This window comes from Chlamydotis macqueenii, chromosome 1 (genome assembly GCF_036417535.1).
Source record: "Chlamydotis macqueenii isolate bChlMac1 chromosome 1, bChlMac1.mat, whole genome shotgun sequence".
In the NCBI taxonomy this organism is placed as follows: domain Eukaryota; kingdom Metazoa; phylum Chordata; class Aves; order Otidiformes; family Otididae; genus Chlamydotis; species Chlamydotis macqueenii.
In genome coordinates this window covers 4778525-4799691 of record NC_141556.1, presented here as the reverse complement: position 1 = coordinate 4799691, position 21167 = coordinate 4778525, and the positions used below count along the sequence as shown (strand labels likewise).

Here is a 21167-nt window from a genome sequence, read left to right as displayed (position 1 = left end):
CCACGTTAGTTTTTCCTTCCCTTCCTTGACATGACTTGGGTCGCTCAGTCTGGGATGTGAAAATTTGAGAGGCAGCCCATTGCTCATGCAGCATCAGGATAGCGTTGTCTTGATAGGGAAAATGGTCTTTTCACTATTGTGTGAAACTGCGGATCTACTAAAGCTGCTGGCTTTAGTTACTTTCAAAAGACTTAATGTTGCCAAGTGAGGCCCTTTTGGGGTAAACGGAGTGTAACAGGCCCCCACGTGTCTTTTGGGAATGTAAGTAATTGTTGTGCTACTGGGCAAAAGTGGCACAGCCTGGCCAGTGGGACAGGCTTTGCAAAAAGTCTGAGTTGTAGACTTTATGAAATGCAGAGGTTTTTATCTTCTCTAGATCTTCTAGGCTTGAGGTCAACCTTTTCTATTTTGATTTCCCTTTTAAGTTAATTTTTCAGGTCATAGTTGCAGAGAACCTTGCAGGGATGAGATGCTGGCAGGTTTGTACGGTGGACTTGGGAGTAAATTATTTATCCTGGCGTTTCTGTTGTGAAACTCAGACAAAGAAACATGGTGTGAGTGGGAAATGCGAGGTGTGGGCTGCTCTGGCTTTAGCCAGGTCCGCTGTGAGTGATGGAGGCTATTGAGGGGGAAAAAAAAATCAATATTTGGTTGAATGTAGGTCCTTTTGTTTCAAGTTTTTTGGGAGCGCGGTGGAAGTAGTCCTTCAGGAACATACCTACCACAAGGCTCCCAGCCTTGGCTCTGCAGTGACCTTGGCGTTGAGATCCGTGGCCATGGGGTACTGTCGGGCCCTCTGCTAAGGGGTAGATATCTCCTGGAGTGAAGACTCACCAGCCAGTCTGATGGTGAAGACCCATCAGACTCTTTGTGCTTCTCTGTTGAGATTTTGGTGGAACTGACTTAGAAAAGGTGTTTTTCCCCATCACAAAAACCATAAATGCGAAACCTCTGCTTTGTTCTCATTAATATTTCCCTTTGGAAAAAAGTAAGTTTTCTCCTCCAAGATGTCAGGACAGTTGTTTCTGGGATTAAATACCCAAAAAGTTGTCTTGAGTTGCGGCAGTGCCATATGGGATTCATATGTGGACGCTGATCCCTCCTTGCCCTTTTGCCTGGATTAGACTTTCTCTCACAAGGGTCTGGTCTCTCCTTGTGGAGTCACCCTGAGATGTCTTCTCCTTGATGCCCTGGGGAACCCAACCCTTGCTGAGGATCAGGCATTTGAAAAACCAAAGCTGTGCAAGATGGTTTAGGTTTCCATTTTTAAAAAAGCCCAAAGCTTGCACATGAAGTAGGCTCTGTTTATTAAAAGAGAGAAAAGAACACACTTTAATCAAAACCTAATTTTCCAGTAAGAAGCCTTTTCAGCAGAAACATACCCAGCAAGCCTAGTTTCCAGGGACAACGACATCTGCTTATGCTGTATTTATATTTATTTATTCTCACAAACAAATGGAGCAAGAGAAACAGGAGCAGGCCTGAGCAGGAAGCCTGTGGTCCAACGATGCAGGGATGCGCACAATGACTGTGGCCACCAAAACTGCCCGGGACCCTGCCGTGCACCTGAAGTGCCTGCTCAGCATCTGTTTTGGGGTGCTTTCTTTATTGCTGAGGATTATTTCAGGGGAATTAGATTTGGCCTGCATCCAGGTTAAGGTATCAGTGCAACTTCGTGGAGAGGTGACAGTTTCACCGATGCGGTTTGCGCACAGTCCTAGTGCAAATCCTGGATTTTTGCACAATTATGGGTGGAAAGTGCTGTCAATTATATTTCTAAGTATAGCTTATCCTGTACTGGACTGAGCTATATAGTCAGTAAAACTAGTAAAACAGTATTATGTGGTTTTAGAGCCAACACTGAGGATAACATGGCACTGTTTGCGCTAGCTTGTTATCAGCCCAACTTGGAGCATGGGTTTAATCTGTAGGTTGGCTGACGGCCCAGGAAGGGTTCACGAACGGGGTTTCACCCATGGAGTGAGGTTTGTTAACAAATAACTCGGACATGCTGAAGCTGAAATGAGTGTACTTTCTGACTGCTTTTCTGTTTTATTTCTGCGTATTGCTACCGGTGTACAGTGCGTTCCTCCATAAATGAATGATGTCACCATTCCCGTGGCAGGAACACAGTAAAGCAGCAATATGGTTTGCAGCACTGTAACTGTCCCTTCTGAGTGGTACAGGGAAGGCCGAGCTATTTTAACTACAACTAGTCTGTTACGATTAAAGAAGCAGCACTTTGTGTACAAGCAACAGTGGAGCTGAGGATCACGCTTATTGTAATGAAAGCTGAAAGCCTGATCCTTTCATAAACAGTCTGGAGGGGGGTGGAGGTGTGGGAAAGACAAGCAGTGATTTTTGTGGACTTTGACAAGTTATAAATATATCCTGAGTGAAACCAATAGTGTGGAGCTTTATGAAAGATTTAATGAATAAATATTTCATGCCCACATGGTGCTTCTTCAGTAACGCATGCTGTCGGTAAAAAGCAATAAACAAAGAACCTCCTTCAGGGTTTATTTGGGCTTTTAAATTAAACTAATTTAATCAACTTTTTCAGTCAAGCTTGATATTAGTTCATTTCTGTACACAACACTACTCGGTTCTGTTTGTTTTCTCCTGATACCTGTTCTCCTGCTTGGAAGATGCTTGAATATCAAATTTTGATTCGTTTCATCCTGCCCCTATGTTGTACATCTGGGTTTCCAAGGCAGAGAGCACTGTCTGACTTTCTCCTTATCCTACATCTTGAGGAGTTAGCCATCCTCTACCATCACAGCCATAGGTGTTGTGGGACCCCAGCTGAGGTTTTTATTGTCCATCAGAGAGATCTCTTGCGCATGTTGGTCATTTCTGAAAGCCAGCAAGTGGGCATCGTTTAGGTTTTGGAAGTCTTCAGCACCCAGTTTGCTGCTTCACGAAGGACCAGAACTGTCCAGAAGTGGTCTGGGGTTTGGTCCCAGGTGGGCAGAGAGGCTTGCACACTTCTGCGATGGATTTCTGCACAGATTTATTCAGGGAGATTAAAATGCTCCTCCAGCTCAGGCTGTTGGTGCACTAGTGCCATTGCTTTACAGCTGACTGTCACAACAAATGGTCAGGAGGAGATCTGGATATGTATTAGCTCTGTGCTCCGTGTCTTTGCAACACTTCAAAAAAATCCTCAGAGACTGGGTTTTTCCTTGGTAGCAATGGGACTGTAGCCAATTGACTCTTTCACAACTGGACCGTGCATGTGAAGAGCAAATAAGACACAATAGGAGGGTAAAAGCAAGGGGAGTGAAGCAGACTTTGGGAAGGCATCTGTGGGTAGGCACTAAATGAGCTGAGGATCTGCTCAAACTTGGACACTGATGCACCTTTGCATGAGGTTGTGGGGTTGGACACAGGTGCATGGAACGGGGCATTTCTCAGCTTCTTTTGCAATGAAAAGAAGTAAAAGTGCTTTTTGTTTTACTTTTTTTTCCCCCACAACCACTGATCTGGAACCACTTGTTATTGTACTGGGCAGCTTTGGGAACTGAAATTTATCCCTCTTGTCTGGATGGAGTACGTCCCCATGAGGTTTGTGCCACACCGTACGCAGTGACAAAAAAGACAGGTTGCATCAGAAACTGAGGAAGCTTTGATTGTCCATGTAGACCTATCTTTTTTAATGTATTTTTTTTAGTCAGTATGTGAGATCATATAGATCTACATCCAAGCCCTTTGCACAGCAGAAGGGTTCGCCTTTGGCAAAGGCTGATGGAGCAAAACTCCTGGAGCTGCAATAGTTGACTGATCCAGCCCAAAGTGTTGGCAGAACCAAGTTCTGCTGTGGCTCCCAACCTCCTACAAGGAAAGCATGTTTCAACTGGACTCATGCTTTGTTCAGGATGCTTGAAGGGCATGACCCCTTGAGCAGTAGAGACCCCACAGCTTTGCCTTCTGCTGCTCACAATTCTGGTCACGGTCCGCAGGGTGATGCTGCAGCCGCTGCTGTGACTAAGCCATTGGTTTTGGAGCTGACATTTAGTACAAGTTGTGCTGGAGGAACAAAGATAGGGGAGGATAGGAGTAATTGCAGCGCAAGGCTGAGACTGTCAATGAGGAGCTGTATTTCCAAGGAAATGTTGCAGGAAAAGGCTGTGAACAGACATCAGGCTTTTTTGTGAGGAGAGATTTCCTGAGATTTCCTTGTTCTTTATCAGCAGGTGAAATGGGGTGGATTTTCAGCAGGTACCTTTGAGAACATTTCAAGTAAAAACTCCCACTGATGATTTTTGCAAAAAACCCCCTTCCATCCATTGCACAAAACAGCAAAATCCTCCTCTCAAGGCGTTTAAGTGCCAAGGGATGGAAGGATGTAAATTATTTTACAATTAAAGTTCCAAAGAGGCTCCCAATAAAAAAAAATTGGTTGAGAAGACAGTAAGTTTTACAAATACTGGCTCTGGGGCTCTGTGTTCAGCCACCATTTGATGTTGTCCAACTATTTGATGCAAACCATATGGATACAGAAGAAAATGTGTAACGGTTGAGATGCATGACTGGGTGAGTTGTCGTTAAGGAGCAGTGACCTTATTCAGTCAAAGACCCATCAGCTATGTGCCTCAATGATGACCGTGGAGATCTCTGCGCCTTGAATATCCAGCTCTGCCTGTTTTGAGTTGTTATTCCACACTCACACACCTCCTGGGGCATATACTCTGATGCTGTGGATCTAGAAAGCCCAGAAACCACAGAAAAATAGGAAGATTGACCCTGAAAGCATAGGAGTGGATGCAAATCATTCTCTTTTTGACATGGTCAACTTAACTAATGTACAACTGGGTGCATTTTTTTTGTAAAATGTTCTTTAAAAATAATAACAGAAAGATTGTAAGTAGCCGTTCTTGGTAATTGCACATAATTTCCCTTCCGCAGTCTCCCGTAATTTCCCTCAGAGGAGTTTTGAAATGGAAATGCCATCTCAACTGTAAGACTAGGCCTAGATAGTTAATGTGGTGAAATAATAAGTAAAACATCAATAGCCTTAAATAATCTCCATTGGAGACATATGTGGAGACTTAAAAAAACTCTTCCATTCATATTCTGTTGGGCACGGTTTTGGATCCTTGTGTGGGAAATGGAGATGACTTTCTGTGCATTGTTGTAGGAACTGGGAAGGGTCAACGGCAGAAGGGACTTGATCAGAGCATGCTGAAGCTGACGTACGTGTTTCTTCAGTCCACCTTTTTTAATCAGGTTGAAGATTAAATTATGTCTGTTAGAGCTGAGCAGATGTGAGAGGATTTTCTGTGCTCTTTTAGGCCAAGGACAAGCCAACGTGTCTAATGGCATCTTTTGAGCAGAACATTCCTTCAGATGCACTTAGGGGCACCTCAGATTTTGCTCGTGAGGAGCATGCATGTAGGGAGCTTGGGAAGCTGCTCTTGGCAGATGCAAGCACCAGCATGATCCCGAGCCAGCTGTGACTTGCACTTGGTTTTTCCCTCACTACACGTGATAACATGGGCTCGCAGTCACCGTTGAAGGGACTTGATTCCTGAAGCAGACCAGATGTCCCTGCTCCTTGCAGGGGTGTTGGACTAGATGACCTTTGAAGGTCCCTTCCAACCCAAACCACTCTATGATTCTGTATGCTTCTGGAGCCCATGGAGGTAGCTGTTACACAGCACAGAGATTTAAGTGATGCTCCTGTAAAGCATTTTCCTGATGGCAATTAAAAATCAGTTCCTCTAACCCAGATTCCAAATTCTGGGTCAGTTCTGGCCCTTTTGCACGACATTGGAAAGCTTTTACTCTGAATTCCCAAATAGTTTGTTTCTATGTCTGTGTGTGTATGCTCTCTCTCCTGTTTTATTTTAGCCACAAAAGAAATACAAACAAGCAAATAAGCTTAAGGACACGCTGAAACCCTTCCTGATTGATGTTTTATTTTGTGTTCTGAGGCAGAGCATCTACCTCCTGCGTTTGTAGCAAAAAAAAAAAGCTATTTCCCACACTGTCGCTGTTGGGAATGGATGAAGAAACAAGGGGAAAGTCAGCATTTTCAGGTTGTGCTGTAAAAATGCAGCTATTTGCTAAAGTGCTGGAGTTGATCTAGAAGATATATCCAGGGAAAACTTTGCCAAACTCAGGAAACCATCCTGCTATATATTGTACAAGCTTTACTGAAGAGACTGTGCCATGATGACTGTAGAGCCTGAAGAGGTGAGAAGGAAATACTGTAATTCTCCCATGCTGAGCAACCCTGGGAAGGTCACTGAGGAGTTCCTGGCCGTGTGAGGCATCTACACCCTGCGTGCTTGACTGCTGATGTTACCTCTTCCATAGGGTCTTGCTTTGTTTTGAACCATTCTACTCTTCTCCTTGAACTTGTCAGCCTGGACATCTGGAAGTGGCTCCATGTGGAAGCCCTCTTTCCTGCAGAACATCTACAAAAATTATTTAGAAACAAAGAAGCCAAAAAAACTCAGAGGAGGCACTGTGCGCTGAAGGTGAGGTTAAGAGGTCACAAACTAGCTGAGTGAACCAGGGCTCTGCACTAAGATTTGGGAGCCTTCAATTTAGCGGAGAAGGCATGTGGGTTCATCAGAACATTGTAATCTCCAGTCAATGTGTCCTGGAGTGATGGAGAAGCTGAAGTTTTGTAATTCAAAGGAGGTTTGGATCATGTGGAAAAGCTACTGGCATTTCAAGTCCTGCAACCTGTCGTTATTCTTGTTTCAGATGATGCCTTGCATAATGTTCCATGTTGATCTCTGGTTCAGATCTAGACTCTTCAAAGTTTTGGGGGATGTTTTTGATCCTAGGATTTATAGTTCAAGCCCTTTTCTAGTTTCAAGTGAGGAAAACACATGTTTAGCAAGCGCAAAATGAGCCTTGATGGAGTATGTCTTAGATGGTGTTGCCGTGATGATTATGAATTTACATCATGTGCATAGGATGTTAAGCACCTCATGGGGCCTGGCTGTGCTTAGACTGTACCATTAATTTCGGGAAGGATGCGTGATGAATGCTTATCAGGCTCCCCTAGGTTCTGATTTGTGGCGCTTACATCATGCAGCCGAGAGACTCCAGAATGATTAAATGGGATTCGATCATTAGAAGCTGGCAATACAATTCTGATTAGTTACAGAACGTGCTGCGAAGTGCGAAATGAGTGCTGGTTTGTTTTTTTTAAACATAGGTTTCTGCTTTGTGTGGTGTCAGAAGGTGAAGTTGTCGTGAGTGAGACTTGTTGGCTATTTCTGTGATAATTTGGGAGTGTGCTGGCTCACTCTTGGGTCACGGGGATGGTTAGATTTCCAATGTTGTCCCATACTCTGGGGCATTACTGGGGCAAATCCTTTTATTAGACCTAGTGTGTCCTGCTTTGCTGCTTGTACCTCGCAGCGCTGTTCCTCACCAACTCGAGCACCGTGACACCAGCCTCTCACCTGAGTCCTGCCAGGGTTTTTCCACAAGATAACCCTCTGCCTCCCATCTCTGAGATGCATCTTTGCCCTTGGCTTGGTGGTCCAGGCTGAAACTAGTAGTGGCTTGCTTTTTCTTTCAAATTACTGCTCGTGTCTTCAAAAGAAGACACAATTTGAGACTGCCAGTGTGTGGCCATCCAGCCAGGGAGATGTTGCACCTGCTTGTAGCCACAACACCTAATAATGTCAGATAATAGGTGTGTCTTTTGACAAAGGCATGTAGTGATAGGACAAGGGGTAATGGCTTTAAACTGGAAGAGGGTAGATTTATATTGGATATAAGGAATAAATTCTTCACTAAGAGGGTGGTGAGGCACTGGAACAGGTTGCCCAAAGAAGTTGTGGATGCCCCATTCCTGGAAGTGTTCAAGGCCAGGTTGGATGGGGCCTTGAGTGACCTGGTCTTGTGGAAGGTGTCCCTGCCCAGGGCAGCGGGGTTGGAACTGGATGATCTTTAAGGTTCCTTCCAACCCAAGCCATTCTATGATTCTGTGATTCTATGATAATGTGAGACTAGATGCTTAAATTTTAAGTAGATTGTGTATAGTGAGGTAAACTCAGACTCATAGTCTCTATCTAAAGGCAGAAAATGTTAAAAATGTACTTTTGTTTGTTGGGTTTCATGCGTATCTGGTGAATTTGGTGACAGAAAAAAAACCAACCTCAAACTTTAACCATTAACCAAAACCTGCATCCTTTTTTTAAAATTTATAATTGATGTTTCCCACCAGAGATAAGAGTTGTCTTAATTATTCTTCTGTAGTGTATCAAACAATACAATGCATATAATACATACCAAGCATCATCCCTGATGATTCTCATCTTTCTGTAGAAGATGGAAAATGAAAAAAAAAAAACAAACCCAGAATGGATTTCTTGGACATTCGGTCTCTCTGTGTTTTGGTGCTTCTGTTCGTAGTGGATATTTGCTGTAGACTGTTGGCAATGCCAGGGAAAAAAAAGGTAATTGTGCAGTGAACTGGTTTGTGCTTTATGGAAGAACACTGCGCTGCTGTAAATTTGTTGCGTTTTACAGAGCTGTCTCCAAAGAATAGCCTTCAGAAAGCGACAGTGGGATTTAGAAGTGAGAAGAGGCACTTAGTATGTGAGATAATTGGATGGAGTCAGGAGGCGTGAGGTCAGAGCCTTGGGTACAATATTTATGCTGCAGTGACATCCCCTTGCAGAATGGCCCATAACTTTGAGATGTTGTTACGCCACTGAATCCATTTGGGGCTGGCATGTGGGATCCCAAAGAGACAAGGCGTAAAAGTGCCTCTCATGTCCATTTCCAAAGGTGAGCCAAGGGGAGAGCGTTTGGCGTTTGGATCAAGGTCAGGTCACCTCCAGACATCCTTTCCTCTGCCAGCTCCACTTCCTAGCATCGGAGAGATCTGGTGCAGTGCAGTGTGATGTGAAAGACCCCCAACACAAATTCGTAACAACTATTGGTGTGGTCCAGTGCCCAACGGAGGGTGTGAACCAAGCTGATGGCTACATTGCAAGAGTTCTGGCTGTGGTTATGAATGCTAACTTGGATGGGGATTTATCCAGAAATTACTGCATTTTGCTTTGTAGACACGCATTTTTTCCTCTTTCTGTGTCTCTCTTCTGGAATTAGTACACAGGGAGCATATGAAGTGTTACACATAGGCTTACCAGGGTGATGATGGGCTAGCAGCACGCATACATCCTCCTCGAACGCTTTAGAAACTTTTAAATCTGGATTTTACAAAGTGTCTGTGCATCTCTGCCCACCTGCAACAGCAAATCTCTGCCTGTAAAGATTACTAAATCCCTTGGTTTTCACCCAGAGGGGCTACAGCTTGGAAGGAGATAGCCGAGCAACTGCCTGCTAAGTGTGGTTTTGCGCAGGGAATCTGGTGCATCCCATCCAGGTCACACGTAACGCATCTCCTGCAGTCACACTCTGAGGTCTGTGACCTGGGCTGCTTCTGAGCACTCTGGTTAAGGTGCTGATTTTGCCTGGAAAACAGAGCTCTTAGAATTTTTTTTTTTTTTTTTTTTTAAATCTCTATGGGATAAAAATGGATTTAGAAATTACAATCAAAATACCAGGTTCCCCCCCTCCCTGAATGCCCCCCAACTGCTGATTTGCAAAGGCATTCATTAAGATTCCTGCATCTGAAGACGAGGAGTTGGAGCTCTCATCGCACATGATACATCTCTTCTGCACACCGAGCACGACGCTTAATGCAAGCGGAGGAAAAAAAATAATCAAGGAACGTACGCGGAGGCTTGGGGTTAAGTGGCGAGAGCCGTGGAGTTTGGATGCTCATTTTCACAGTGAGCCGTCACCCTAATGGACATTGATACTAATGATGGAGGAACCCCTATGGTTTTATGGTTTGTTCGGAGCTTTCAAATGCTGGGCATTGCCTGGCTTTCAGAAACACCTTCCAGGAGCTCCATGTGTGTGTGTACGTGTCAGAGACCGTTTAAATCAGACATTCCTGCTTAATTTCTAATACTGTTGTTGATAATATCCAAACAGCTCCTTGCAGGGGGCTTGGACTAGATGACCTTTAAAGGTCCCTTCCAACCCAAACCGTTCTATGATTCTATAACAATCAAATTTAGTTGCCTTGTACCTAGAATTGAATTGGGCAGGGAGCAATGTTATTGCTACACATAAAGAGTGTATAATCTCTATTTAGGTACGAGTGAAAGTAAGAGGTTTTGGAGAAATAGAAACCGCTTGCTCTGAGCACAACACCATGCACCAGGTTTCCTCCTAATTTATCGCATAGGTAACTGAGAATAAAATTGGCCCTTTTTTTTAGGACGGTACAACAGAACAGATAACTAACCCAAGTGAAAACGTTTGTGTGTCTGGAGCATCTTTTGCATTCCTGAGTAATCTGGCAGGCGGCTGCTCTTCCCAATTCATGGTGGTGTAACGGGGGTGTTCCTGTTGTTTGGTACCTAGTCTGGATGGCAATGTTTCAGAGCTGCGTTCTGTATTAAATTCATGTAAAAACACCATAAAATAATAAATAAATAGGGTTTCGTGTGCTAAATGCTGTAAAAGTTGAATGCTTCATGCTTGAATACCACCCTGTTGAGGCTGGGTGGCCGCAGGTGAATTTTGTTATGCTGAGTGACAAGGTGAGTGAATTGGTTTCAAGGTTGAGGGTGGGGAGGGATGAATTTCCCTTGTCTCTTGCCGTCTCCCACCTGCCTCTCGCTCTCCCTCCCTCCCCGTTCCCCTGCTCCCAAGGGACAGCAGCGCTGGGTCTCGGGGGTTTGTGGGTTTTTGGTGGCGCTGCGCTTGCATGAGGTCTCCTTACAGCGAAGGGATGCGACAACTGCAAACAGAGTTGATAAATCTGCTGCTATTCTTTATCTGCGTAATCTGATTGCAATTGATAAATAATGCCACCAAGATAGAGCAGAGCCGCTTCCCATTATCAACACACCTCTGCTTTTTATCCCTTTAAAAAAAATTTTAAATCATCCAGTGCAAGTAGAGTATTGACTTTAACTGAAGGAAAGTAATTAATCACAGCACTTACTTAGTGCAACTTGCATGCAGGATGGGTGCCTGTGGCCATTATACCCAGTTAATCAAGGCAGACTGGTACGGGTTAATGGCACACGGGTCACCATCACCATGCTGTTGGGGTTTATGAGGCAGATTTCTCTTCTGATGTTGGGCAGTTTAACTCGTAAGCAGAAAGCCATAGAAATAGGCTCTCAAGAAGAGTGTGCTTGTTTCCATAGTGTTGTGACAGGGCCTGCTGTGACAGGACCAGGGGTAATGGTTTTAAAATAGAAGGAAGCAGATTCGGAGTGGATGTAAGGAAAAAAATTTTACACTGAGGGCGGTGGAACCCTGGGACAGCTTGCCCAGAGAGGTGGTGGATGCTCCATCCCTGGAAACATTCAAGGCCAGGTTGAACGGGGCTCTGAGCAACCTGATCTAGTTGGAGATGTCCCTGCTTCTTGCAGGAGGGGTTGGACTGGGTGGCTTTTAAAGGTCCCTGCCAATCCACACCATTCTGTGATTCTTTGAAGACAGCTGAACCTCCTGCATGGAAGTGCCTCAGCAGTTGCTGGTGGTGACCCTCCTGCCAGTTATTTCTTGCTTGGCAAATTACCTTGCTAGGCTTCCTGAGCTACAGTGAGTTAATGGAGAGGATTGCTGCACTATCTTGCATCATTCAAAAAGATAATTTCATTATAATAGCACCCATTCACGTTATAATAGCACCCATGGCACGTTCTGAGGCTTTTCTCCCACAACATCCCGCATCCATATCCTTTCCTTTTTCCACCCGTACTTCTCACAGTTGAGTTGGAGATGTAGCACAGACCAGAGCAAGCTTCAAGAAATGAAGAGCAACTCCCCAACCGCCTGCTGCTTTTTTTATTGTTAAAAAGATAACAATTAATTAAGGATTAGAGAAACCTGAGGGGAGTAATGTGCATGTCTGTGAAGGACTCAAAGGATGTTAGGTAAAGTCTCCTGTGGACAGTGAGGCAATTTTTTGCACTTGAACTTGCTTGTTTTGGCCCAGGGAATGTAAGTGGATCATTTCTGGAAACCCTGAATGGCAGCAGAAGGATAACAGTCGCGTTCTACTGAAATTCAGTGTAATTGCATAGAAAAAGCTATAAGGTGCAAACCTGAAAGTGTTTGTCCCTTTCTTAATTTTTACTTTTCTTTATTTTTTTCTAATCAAGGGATGCTCTTGCATGCAGAATTGGTGTGCAAGGATTAAAGTCTGCATGTTGTCCCTTTCTTGGGTCAAGACCATAAAAAGTGCAGCATGGGTAGTGTTCTCCTAGAAGTGGGATCAGGGTATTTTGGGTAGCCTGAAAAACCACGTATTTTGACGACAATTAAAAAACAGTGCAGAATATTCTTATTCTATGAAGTAACTCATGTGGGCAGAACAAATAACAATAATTTGAAGTTTACACATTTTCAGTTTTATTTATTAAAAAAATATTAGATGGTTAACAGTTATAAGAGCTGGTAGATCAATCGATAGTTTAAAGCAGCATCTTCTAACAGGGTACAAGAGCTACTCATTCTCCTGCAGATCCCACACTTCCTTCTGTCTTCTGTTGATGAGCCTGTTGTAAATTCGGATGAATGGGACAACAATGTATTGCTGACTCCAGGAGTGTATTTTGAGCACATGTATTCTTTGATGGACAGTTGCTTAAAGCTTCTGATTTCCATGAAAATCCCCTCTGTATAGTACTTTATTTGAAGACTTTCCGTATTTAAGGCAGAAGTGTATGAGGTGATGCCTTAGCTCTGAAGTTGGTATCTCTTGATCTTTATGGCTGCATCATTAGGAAATCAGATCAGCAGCTTTTGATGCACACTTTTTTTTTTCTTTTTTGGACTGCATTTTCATTATTTTGTGATCCGATCTGATTTAAACAACAGAACTTTGCTAGTGTGAGAGTGGAAGATTGTTTGAAGTTTTAGGTGAGGAAGTTGTTTAAACGTGTTTCGAGCCCCATTTGACTTTTTCTATGGAGCCCACAAAAGAATCCAAAATGAGCAATCATCTTTACAGAAAAAGCCATTAAGTAGCTTTTTTTTTAAGTTTATTTTTTATTTCTTTTCTTTTGAAAATGCCTGATGGGGGATCTGGCTTTGTAGGATACGCAACAGAGGGTGTTCCCTGCCCTGAAGGATTTGGGGAGGGTTCAAAAGCAGTGTGAGCCCTTTGCTTAGGGGCACAGGAGCAGGGACAGCACTCACACCCTTATCCTATTTTCACATCCAGTCTGGTTCACGAGGACATATATAGTTCAGCAAGCTGAAGGAAAATGTTTGGATTCATCTGTTTTCTGTCAAAATGCTGTTTTATCAAAATGGAAATATTTTGTGAGAACATGTCAGTTTTGACAAATTGTTTTGATGGGTGAAGTCTAAACAAATTATTTTAGTGTTGTATGTTATTTTGATATAAAGACATCTCATTTTGACTCTTTCATTTAGACCTTTATAACATAGTTATAACATTTATATGTTAAAACTTTTCTAACATATAAATATTGCATCAAATGTGTGACAGCTTTAAAATTAAAATAAAATATCAGTATTGTAACATTTATGTATTTTTGCAATATGCTATTTACCTTTTCAAAAACTGCATAGCTTAAATATATATAATATCTGTATATAAACTTTTGAACATCCCAAATTGCTTGTTTAGAATTTTTTTTTTTTATGAGATCCTGATATTTTAGTTTATTTCATAATGGAGCAACAAGAATTGCCTAGGTCCTGCTCAGCTATAATTCCTCTTATTAACTCTTTTTGCTCACTCCAGTCCTAGGGAGGAGTTAAATTGTTGATATTAAGAAGAGTTGCCACAATGAGAGTATTGTCACTTAGGAAATTTATTCCAAAGATTTTAAACCATTTTATAAAGTTGTTTAAAATGCTGTTCTTCACTTCACATATGAGAAAATTGAAATACTGTTGTTTAGAGGTTGATGGGGTCTGGTGGGGATTCTCCAGCAGAGGTGTCGATGGGTTGCTGGTGATCTTGGGTTATTAAAAAAAAAAAAAAAAGGAAAAACAAATTCTAATGATTTTTTTTTTTTAAGTAAGGAGAAAAATGAACATGATTTGATGTTATTACTTGTCTTGGGCCCCGTTACTGGTGGCAGCAGCTCAAGTCCTCTCAGATGCTCCAGTGTTCGGTTGTCCTCATACCTGCATGCTTGTACTCGATGTCCTCAAATGCTAGGTAGATAGATGGGCATAGATATTCAGTCGTGTTATGTGTTATTTTATGTTGTCATGCTTTATGTATTATTTTTAAGTATTGTATGTATTATTTTGAAGAACACTACTTGCTCGATGATGATTGATGGCTGGAAGCATGGTCTTGGCCAAATCAACCTCTGTTTGTGTGTGAGATGCCTTCTCTTCTGGCTGGGAAGGGCAAGGGTACCACAGGGCATGTAAAGGTGTTTCTGAGGAGCAACTTATTTAGGTGCTGTAACCCTATAATGTGTTTTGCTACTATTCATTTATTTTACTGAATGTGACATTTCAAATTCCTGAGTCTTGCTCTTGTCAGTTGAAGGAGTGGTTTGAGGGGGGGGGAAGTCATAAAAGGGGAAAAAAAAAGCACGTTCTTTCCATTATCTTCTCAGTCTTTCAGACTTCTAAGGTTTTGGTTTTTTTTCTCCTGTGCTTTGCAGTGTTTTTGCAAAGAAAAAAAAAAAAGGAAAATGAGGATTTTCATATAAACTCATGACCCTGGGAGAAGTGGATTTAAGAAAAACAGCAACTACTAGGAGACTAGATAAAATCCCAGGAGTTGGTAATGTGATAATAGTATCTCATATTCATTGAATGCAGCACCTGTGACTAAGTGCTTTCATGGGACTGTAAATGTTCTTTTAATCTCTTATTTCTCCAGAGAGGCAGATAAATCTGAACCCATTTTACGCTGTGGCTGAGGCAAGGCGCAGAGATTTACGGGATTGCAGGGGTTTGGGGAATGAAGCCACTGTCCTGGCCCTCAGGCGTGGGGTTAGTTGGGTTAGGGGGGATGCAGTGATGCAGGGATGCATCGCTCTGGCTCTTTTTTGTCCACTGTTTGCATGGCTTTCATGGTCAGCACATGCAGTGCAAGGGGAAAGGGGCTGGTTTTGAGCAGCTGATGGTGAAAACCTTGTGCACGGTGAGCGGTGCTGAGGGTGATTTGTGCATCAGCCAGGGATTGCAGCAGCCCCTGGTCCTCAGCTTCTCCCACCGTGCCCAGGTTTGGAGCAGTCGGGTCCAGCCACAACATGGAGTGTTTGCTTGGGAAAATGAGATAAATGAGTAAAAGTGAGAAACCGTCAGGGAGTCGAAAGGGGAGAGAGGAATGGGAGTCAGAGGGGTTGAGGGCAGGGTGAATCGAATATAGAATGAAGTGTGAAGAATTATTATTATTTGAGGGATATTGGGTGTGATCCATTTTTTGATGGAGTTCGGCCCTGTGGAAGGGGAGCTCCGTTTCATAACCTGTACCGTCACTTCTGCGGAAATAAATAGAGTCTTAATGGAGAAGAGTCCTTTCCCTTTCCAATTTGAGAATCCGCTGTAATATCTGCCAAACTAGAAGCTGCTTTCTGGAATGAATATTTTTCACTGAAGGAGGCAGGAGGGCTTTGCGTTTTCCTGTGGGAGACACAACAGTAGCGTGCTGCAAAGACTGCAGTGTAGCAGGGATGCTTGGTTTTTACTTTTGCAGGTGTGGGTAATTTTGCTGAGGTCTGTTAGGAGGAGGCAAAGCCTGGGCTCAGCCTCAACCATCCCAGCCTGGTGCTGGGCACTTTCTGAGTCTGGGAATTCGTGCAACGGTACAACTGCTCCTCAGGAATTGGGGAGGGGATTGTGGGACCTTCCTTGGGTCCTTTTGTGATGATCTAGATCCAGGTGGATTTTCCTCTTTGTGTGTTTAGTCCTGCATGAAGGCAACCTGGAGCAGAGCTCTTGGCAGGAAGATGCTTTAAGGCCATTGGCCTTGGAGCTGCAGAGGTGTGAAAACAGCCACCCAGCCCGGCTCCAAGATGAGCTGAACACCATCCAAAGGAGGCAGACACATCTGCGTACACAGGCTGTGGCTCCAAACGGGGCGGTGGTGTCGCCTGCTAAACCTGGAAAGAAAAGCGTTTATGAGAGCATTGTCATTTCGGGAGCATCTCCTCACGCGATGCATGCCCTGTGTTTGGTCTGTACTGTGTCTAATACGCTGCAAGCTCTGACCGATGCTTTTTCCATGGTGAGAGTGTTGCTAATACCTGTCTCCTCTCTGGATTATCTACTGTTTAATCGTTCAGTTCCGCTCACACTTTGCATCAGCAGGATCACTAAACTGAGTCCATGTCTCTGCTCCTCTTGAAGCATTTCTTCTCACTGTGGTAAATTTGATGGCAGTTGGCCCCCCGGGTCTCCGACCATTGCACAATCTCATATCGGTCACTTTGCTGCACAGCAGACCCCGTGCAGGGCCACAGGACTGGCACTAAGATGGGTGTGTTTCTCATAGCAATGTTGGGACTCCTGGCCAAGCTGTGTCCTCATAGAGCATCAAACCTCATGCTCTAGAGGACCAGTCCGTGTGATGACGTTGCTGTTGTCCTGGTCAAGCAATCCTGTTTAGGATATAATTTCCAAAGTAGCCTCAATGTAACTAGAATATCTCAAGTGCTTTCTTGTCGCTGGGCCCATCTGGAGCCCCGCTGTGGTGTGGGTGACGGTCCCTTTCCAAGGTGCCGTCTTCACGGTGAGCTGTGCCGGGTGTGCAAAGGGACAGGTAGCTTTCGGTACTCACCCCTGCTTGGAGAGGATTTTATGCATTGGTAAAAGTCTTCCTCTCAGTTTTGTCAGCTCCCTGGATTGCGAAGAACAAGGGATGTTTCCTCCTAAAGGCATCCAGGCAGAAGTACTGAGGACTTTTTTAATATAAAGACTTTTTTATCACCTTTTTGAGTCTGTGCAGCTCAGTAAGAGCTAGGGTGGGATGAATTAGGGTGAGATTAATCATGCACTAGTGAATTTATGGCTTGTGCTTGTCATGCTTTGTGGTTGGAGGGGACTCATCTGAGTATTTCCATTTGTAGGCCTGAAGGACACATTTTGTCCTCTGTGGCTTTTGGCTTTTGTAGAAGGACCTGCCTCCCTGCATGAAATGATGCTCTTTGAAAGCACTAACAAGATTTCCTTTGCTTTATTTCTTGTGTGTGTGTTTCCCCTGCCTCCTGTGGCACCACAGAAGTCAGCTGGGATCCCGGAGGTGCATTCAGCTTGACAGGTTCTGGGTGGGGGAAGTTCACAGGGGTCTTCTGGGAAGATGGATCTGTTGAAAGGTAGAGAAAATATGGATATCTGAGCTCCATAGACCACTCCTGACCCACTGAAGTTATGTAAGGAAGGAAAAATTGTTTTGAAAGTAGTGATCGTAGTAGCACTTAGGTCCTTGTGGAACAGGATCCTTTGTCCTGTCCACCTTCCCATCCCACCAGTTGGCCAACTCACTGCAGATGGGCTCTAAAAGTGGAGTTCTTACAGCCTCTCTGCAGTAGGAGAGGTTCACTTGGGTATTTTCCTGTAGCTAACAAGTGAGAATGCGTATTAGCGACTGAAAATTAGTGCTTCAGTTCACAAGTGCTGAGTCTCATACACGAGGGAAGCACCTGCATTTCTTGAGATGGATGCTCAGGTTGGGCACCGATGTGTTACACTGCCAGCTATTCTCATTTACCCAGCAGATTTTCTTTTGTTTGAATATTCTTGTTTAACATTTTTCTTGGTCCTCAAAGACCTTTGCAGGTATGGTGATGATTCAGATTCACTTCATTACTGCTAAAAATTAATATTTGCATTGTAATGACTTGAACTGTAGTACTGAGCTTGTGCTCTACAATGCAGAAAAAAAGTGCAAATCCCTGTTCCTAAAACTTCCAGTGCAATCTGTTCTCTCCCAGAGGTTTCCAGAGTGCTTTTATCTAGACTGCAAAAGAAAAATAAAGTGAAACACCAGGTACTGTTTTTGTTGAGGAGGATGACTCTGAAACCACTCAGAAACTGGCTGTACCTTGTTTTTTATCACCAAGTCTGTTTAGTCTGAAAACAAAGGTCACCTTGGAACTTTTGGACTTCGGAAGCCCGTAATCCAGATTTGAATGTGGAGAGGGGTCCCATCTTATTTAGGTCTCCAAAAGTTGTCAGATGCAAGTCTTTTAAAAAGGATAAAGGAGATTTTTTTTTTTTTTTTCTGAGAGGCATTAGAAGTGGGACTGACTGACAGACAGCAAGATCTGTGAATTGGGCACCGTTAAGACATCTCAAATTGGGCATCTGGAAATGGAGGCCCCTGAAATCTGTTGTCAAGTTTGAAAATCCTATTTTTTTTTTTACCCCTCCTGCCAGCTTTGAAGGTTCGAACCATGTTCTTTTTATCACATTTGTCATTCCTTAGTAATGAAGCTCTGGCATTCAGGATTTGGCTGACAAGTTTGTGGGTATGAGCCAAAACGAAGATCAACTTGCACCTTTCTCTGATGCACCCAGTGCTGTTCACAGCGAGAGCGTAAGTCTGAGCTAGAGGAACTCCAGTCTCATTCATTACGGCAATTACTATCTTCTCACTGATGCCAAAATGAAGCTTATTTTCTTTATTCTAATGTAGATGGACAGGAACTGATGAGGTGTACGCAACAGGAATGTTGAGAGAGAAAGCGCCGTGTATAAACCATTTATTCTCAGGCTATTCCTTCACCTTAAATAATGTAAAGGCTATAAATCTTCTGGAAATCATGCAAAAACAATGCTGCAAAAGACTTAGAGAGCTTCCAGGCAAGCTTAAGTATTATTTTATAGAGGCTCAAGTCTAGCACTTTAGAGTTTGCTAATTTTAAATGCACTTTCAAAGTCTTCTAGGTCTGTAAACTGATTGTATCGTTCAAGTGACACAGGGAGAACTGGCTTTTGGGGAAGGAACACAACTCAGACACGAGGTCTGATGTACGATCTGCTGGGTATGGTTTCTGACTTTGTCCATGGCCAACGGTATGAATTGTGTAAGGTATTTAGGGTATAAACTGAGTATGGGCCAGAGTCCAAGTGTGCCGAGAGCCCGTGCTGGAAGCAGGCCCAGCCCTGAGCATGTTTGGTGGTCACGTCATCTAACTGTCCTTGGGCAAACCCAGTGCTCCCTCTTTGTGTTTCTTTATTGAATTTTTGGCAGCAGATGGCTTGAGGATGTGTTTTGAGAAGGTTCAGCTTCCTTTGAGGAAAACATGAGGTCTACTATCATTTAATTATTTTGGAGCTACAGTGGTTAATTACAGCCCTTCCCGGACTCCCCTGTGGGGTAATGATCTTTAAATCATGTATCCAGTTGTTTGCTCAGAGGAAATGTTTTAATTTACAAATGCTTGTGATTTTTCCCTTCTGTAGGTATTGCTGTGTTAGCAACGTAACCATATCACTGTTGGTTATCTCATATATAAGTAAGATTTTCTAGGAGAGAAAAATGTTTCTGATGTGATTTAATTCCCACTTACAGGCAGGTGGAATTAGAGTCTGGTTTCTGGGTTTCTGATTGCAAAAGCCTAACGCGCTTGAAGAGACATCTGAATCTCTGAAGCTGAAATTTGCTGAATTGCCTTTTGGTGCCCAGCTTTCACTGATCTCAACAAGAATTGGACCAGAATTTGAATCCCAGAGGCAACATTTATGCATTTCAGTTCAAATCTTATGAAACTATGTGGATATGGATCCCTAAAGTAACACAGGCTTACAGTGTTTTGCTCAAAAATTATTTTAAAAAAATGAAAATGAAATAGAAGTTCCTGATAAATTCTTTAAGTCTTTCTTCTTGCAAGTGTGTTGACTTGATAGCTGATATATAATTTTCTCAGTGTTGATTCTCGTGCTTAGTGGGAGCAAGCACCTGGAGTTTCTGTTGTCCTGTCAAGGAAATGAAAGTTTGTACAGCTTTTTTTCTTCTCTGAGGTCGTTGGTGAGCATACAAAGGGACTTTACAAATCCCATCCAAGCCTGTGTGGAGTGGTTGCACAGGCAGTGGCCAATTTTGAATGGGAGAGATGGAGATGATAAGCCACGCTGTTGTAAATCACTGTCCATGGCTATGGTGGAGCAACACCTACCCTTATTTTGAGATGTAACCACGTGCACGGGTTGCCCGAGGAACTGGTCTACAAACCAGCTTTTCTCCTGGTCTGGGTTGCAATTGTACTCGAAACTTCAGAGCTGGTAAACCCTGAGGACATGTTTCTAAAATAGATGTGGCAAGTCCATTGCAGTCTGCTGTGCTAAGCATTTGTTTTCTTTCCTCACCCTCCCCAGCAATCAAAGAGAAATACATGGACTGGACGGAGTTTCTCATACACGATTTGACTGGCGCCCGGACTGCACCTGCGAATTTACTGGAAGGCGTATGTATTAGATTGCAGTTTCTATCCCGTGTCATGTCGCGGTCTGCATGCTGCAGCGATGTCTGCGCTCCCAACGTGTAGGGCTGTGTGTTTGCAGCGTCTGTGTGGCGGCAACAGGGTCCGATCCAGCCCTGGCCAAAAGTCTGTGGCAATGTTGCCTTGACCCTTGCTGGCTCTGCTTCTGACCCAGTGATGGGTCGTTTGGTTTGCCTTGAGGCTGGAGGGTGATGCTTACAAAGCTGGGTACTCGAAAAAGGCTGGGTGGTGATGGAGAGCATGGAGGGAGCTCGTAAGAAGGAGGACACAGCCCTTCAGTGCCTCATTAGATCCACCAAACTGATCACCTGAGCTTTCCAGTCAGGACACAGGTTGTAGATAACGTTTAGCAGGTTGATGGGGAGCACTGTCGGATTTATGTCTATGTGGAAATAGCTCCCTCAAGGACATTCCCTCCAGCTAAACTCAGCAGTCAGATTTAGCAGGGAAGTTGGCTGAGGTAGCCTCAGTCATCGGTAGTTAGGACAGAAGAAGGGTCTGGTTTTTTTTTCAGATGCACTCCTATGACCAAGAGCCCAGTCTGTGCAGTATATTCACAGGGTGTCTTGCACCTGGGGCCATCAGCTTGCCTTGAGATCTTGGACAAAAATCCCACAAATTCACCATGAAATGAAGAGAGAGGGCACCTTCTCCATCGGGACCTGCCCTGCTCTCCTGTGGATGCTCCCTGGGCGTTTGGAGAGAAGACTG

General features: G+C 43.7%; 1 protein-coding gene across 1 annotated transcript in view; it reads left to right on the top strand.

Annotated features, from left to right (window-relative positions):
- SFMBT2 (Scm like with four mbt domains 2) overlaps positions 1 to 21167 on the top strand; it is a 109377-nt gene that overhangs the window by 28125 nt on the left and 60085 nt on the right. Inside the window, exon 5 of the mRNA XM_086739940.1 lies at positions 20332 to 20420. Coding sequence (XP_086596066.1) covers positions 20332 to 20420 — 89 coding nt within the window. The remainder of the gene's footprint in view (positions 1 to 20331; positions 20421 to 21167) is intronic.